The following is a 3,866-nucleotide window of genomic DNA, read 5'->3' as shown; positions in this document are numbered from 1 at the left end:
GGGACCTTGACCTGTGGGGTCAGATGAGTGAGCAACAACTCTGATGGCTGTGAGTTTGAGTGTTTTTAGTCAGTCTCACTTCAGCATGTCCATGTGAGCGCTGTTTGCCTACTGTCCACACGTCCACTTGCTACTTGTGTGCGCTTCTTGTTTCTATGACAAAGTGGCGCCAAAAACTAAAGTACTGGTCGGAAGCCATCCCTCAAAGGCTAAAAGCAAACTTTCAAGTGCTATTTACATAGTATTTATATTGTGTCAAGTATTGTATGTACTCTCGAGATGATTTAAAGGGCACTGGAGGGTGTACATGGATTATATGCAATTATGACACCATTTCATATAAGGACCTCCACATCCTCAGATTTTGATAGCTGGTGGTTCCTAACGTTGAGGGCTGACTCTCATTTCCCTGCCCCCCCCCCCTTCTCCTCTTCTCTTTTGTGTAATTGTTGACCTGGTGGCCTCATGCTGAGTTTGTTCGGTAGGACACTGATCTCACACGAAATATCCTTTCTTCTGCGTGCTGCTCTGCCATTTCGCTAGAAGGTGCTCTCAAAGGATGGGCTTGGTTCTGGGTTAAGTCTCAGGGCGGTAGTCTCGGGGAGCCCTCTTGTTTGCTGCTCATTTGTCTGTTTTTTTGTTTGCTTTAAATAAGAAGCTGAGTTCTCCATCTATTTTTGCCATTCGATCTGGGACCAATTATTGTGACAGCGGTCAGACTGGCCCGTGGTGAGCAGGGCACCATCCAGTTCTTCTGGCCTCAAGTTGGATGAGGTCGTGGCTCATGCAGACTTGTTTCTTCTCTGAGCCTGGGTTATCTAATTTCTCTTTTGGCTCTGGCAAGTAGAGCACACTCGTTGTGCTTTAGATGGCTCATAGGTCACGTCGTTATGGCTTCTCCATTCCTTTGAGTGTCCAGGGACCCTAGACTGACTAGGAGCACCATGTGGTATTTTATGGAAGTTGTGAATTTGACTGAGGGTTAAGTAAGTCTCATCGTACAATTTCCTCAGCAGAATTTTGAAAGATGTTTATTCCAAGATCGCTCAAACTCAAGAGGGATAATAGCGATGACGGCAAAGGCTGTGTGTCTAAGAAAATAAAGCAAGAGGAAGAGCTTCAGTTGGGTGGAAGCAAAGATTCTCCAGTTGAGACTTCACCTACAAAAGAAGAGGCAACCCCCAGTAGGCCCACCCCTGTGGCAGGCCTGCCCCGCAGTCCAGCTGAGCAGTTGGCTGGGGGCTGTTTGGTGGAATCCGAGCAGAGTGGTGCAAAGGACACTGATCTTCTTGAGGAACCTGTGAAGTCATTTTCCAAAACACAGCGCTGGCCCCAACCCGGAGAGCCTGTCTGTGTTATGTGTGGTCGCTATGGAGAGTATATCTGTGATAAGACCGACGAAGATGTGTGCAGCCTGGAGTGTAAAGCAAAACACCTTCTACAAGTTAAGGGAAAGGAGGAGGAAGGGAAACCCAGCAGTTCCCCCAGAGCTGATTCTGGTCCAGAACATCCGCTTGGTGCTTTTTATACCTACAAAGAGCACCCCTTTATTGTGAACCTTCAGGAGGACCAGGTTGAACATCTTAAGCAGCAGCTAGGAATTGTCATTCAAGGACAGGAAGTCCCCAGGCCCATCGTGGAGTTTGAACACGGTGGCTTCCCTGAGGCTTTGAATCACAACTTGAAGAAGGCAGGCTATGAAGTTCCAACCCCCATCCAAATGCAGATGATTCCTGTTGGACTTCTGGGAAGAGACATCCTGGCCAGCGCTGACACAGGCTCCGGCAAGACGGCTGCTTTTCTTCTTCCTGTTATCCTGCGGGCTTTAGTCGAGGTAAGTTCAAGCTCATGTGTATTAGTCTCAGAAACAAGTCACAAGTTACCATGGTTCTGCCTTAGCTGAGGAGGCCAGCCGCTCAACAGGCAAATGCTTGGCTGACTGAAATGTTGGCAGTTCAGACCCCCGTGGCTGCTCTGCACGAGAAAGGTTTGTTGGCTTGCTCCTGTAGGACTCCCAAGACCAAACTCACCATCACCCAGGAAATGCTGACTGTAGTGACCGCATAGGCCAGCGTATAACTGCTGTGTGGGTTTTTAGGACTGTAACTGCAGGGACAGGCAGCCTCGTCTTTCGGGCTGTTGGTGCCTTGTGGTTAGCAGCCCAATGTAAACCCACTCACTGCACCACGAGGGCTCCTCCTGTGGCAATTGTAACCTAGAAAACCCCATGGTGTGGTTCTGCGCTGTCACAGACGTTCCCTCAGTCCTGGACACCTCACAGTATCAGCCTGCACTGTATTAAAATCACACACTGTGTTCGAGCGTAGATTCAAAGCGCTCGGCTTCGGAGAAGGCTTTGGGCCACAGTGGGAAGTCCAACTGCTATTGAGTCTTGATCTAAATTCAAGCTTCATTAGTGTTCTTCCTGACCCTTAAGCCAGCAATACTTTATATCCAGACAAGTCCTGGGGAAAACCTGGGAAGGGCAGCTTCTCCCGCAGATTGTGTGTTTGAAAGTGGATTGCAGCTCTGGAGCAAGCTCAGGAAGAGACAGCGTTGCCCTCAGGCTTCCAAAGAGCTGGGGAACTTTTCCTGGGTGTGCCTGTAATCATTTACTGAAAACCGCTTCACAGTAATCGTTTAAGTTAAAAGTTGAGGTTCTGATAACTGATTCAGGGTCATGTGACCCTGTGTCATCCCTGACCATTCAGGTAGTCCAAGCCCCAGCATCAATCTGGAAATAGAATATGCTTCCCTTGTACAAAACTGGAATATTTAGAACATTAAAAGATTTTTTCTTATATTAAACTAAAGACCTCTTCATTGAAAAGATGAATATTTATTACCCATACAAAGCGCTATATTTTAAAATAAATTCTCTGTTAAAGGAAATACATTTTTTTTAATTTAGCAGAGGTGGGAAGGATCCAGCTGACTTAATGGGGTGTCATTTTTAATCTGAATTTAGTTGCCTTGGGTGTTGCATTTAGAAGAAACAAGCCCATATATACCAAAGTTGACACACGAGAGTTTCAAAATACAACCTTAAGTGTGATTTGAGGTTTGTCTTCAAATAATGCTACGTTACCTTACTTTACCTGTTTGTTTATGGTACATAAAGCACACTCATATGTAATTAGTGTAACAAACACTGTCAGTAATTAGTATTTGCTAAGTATTTGGCCACTATGAGGTAGTATCGACTTGATGGCAGTAAGTTTGGGTTTTTGGGGTGTTAGTGAAATATTTGGTGGCATAGTGGATTACAAATTATGCTGTGTGTTACGAACCACAACGTCAGCACTTAGAAACTAGTGTCTCCTCAGGAGAAATACGAGGCTCTCTACTCCAGGCTCTCTACTCCCCTAAACAGTCATAGCTCCGGAAACCCACAGAGGTAGTTCTGCCATGCACTGTAGGATCACCATGAGTTTGGTTTGGGTTGTGGTATTGGTGGTCCTGTGAGGTGTGGCAAGGAGGGAAATGCCTAGGGGAAAATGGGCAAAGAGAGGGAAAATTTGGAAAAACGCAAGAACAGTAGAAAATACGTGAGGGGAAATAAAGCATTGGGCGGCTGGGAGGGAAAGTGGGGTGCCATCCACTACCTGGATCTCAAGGAGCCCTGGGAGCAAACCCTCCAATCCCCACACTGGCCACTGGGCACCCTCGGGTCACGCATGAGGCCTCTTTCTTGCCTCATTTTAATCTTTCACTATATTTGGGGGGGGGGGCGGTCGGGGAGGAGAGTTCCGTGGACAGGGAGAATTAATTCCAGCTTGAGTTAGGCTGGGCAGAATATATTCTCGGGAAATGTTCCTGGAATCCCTGCGGAGATTGAGTGCCGAGATCAGGAGGACCGAGTTCCG

At 47.0% G+C, this 3,866-nt stretch overlaps 1 protein-coding gene across 1 annotated transcript in view; it reads left to right on the top strand.

Annotated features, from left to right (window-relative positions):
- Positions 1–854: 854 nt before the first annotated feature.
- The window catches only part of DDX59 (DEAD-box helicase 59), a 23,658-nt gene continuing 20,646 nt past the window's right edge, over positions 855–3,866 (top strand). The window contains exon 1 of the mRNA XM_045298176.1: positions 855–1,834. Within this exon, the coding sequence (XP_045154111.1) occupies positions 1,028–1,834 (807 nt within the window). The 5' untranslated portion in view covers positions 855–1,027. The remainder of the gene's footprint in view (positions 1,835–3,866) is intronic.

The sequence above is a fragment of the Echinops telfairi genome, unplaced genomic scaffold, assembly GCF_000313985.2.
Source record: "Echinops telfairi isolate 266 unplaced genomic scaffold, ASM31398v2 ScPeMD7_7424;HRSCAF=8462, whole genome shotgun sequence".
Classification (NCBI taxonomy): domain Eukaryota; kingdom Metazoa; phylum Chordata; class Mammalia; order Afrosoricida; family Tenrecidae; genus Echinops; species Echinops telfairi.
The sequence above is the reverse complement of the archived record's forward strand: the minus strand, read 5'-3'. Positions and strand labels throughout refer to the sequence as shown.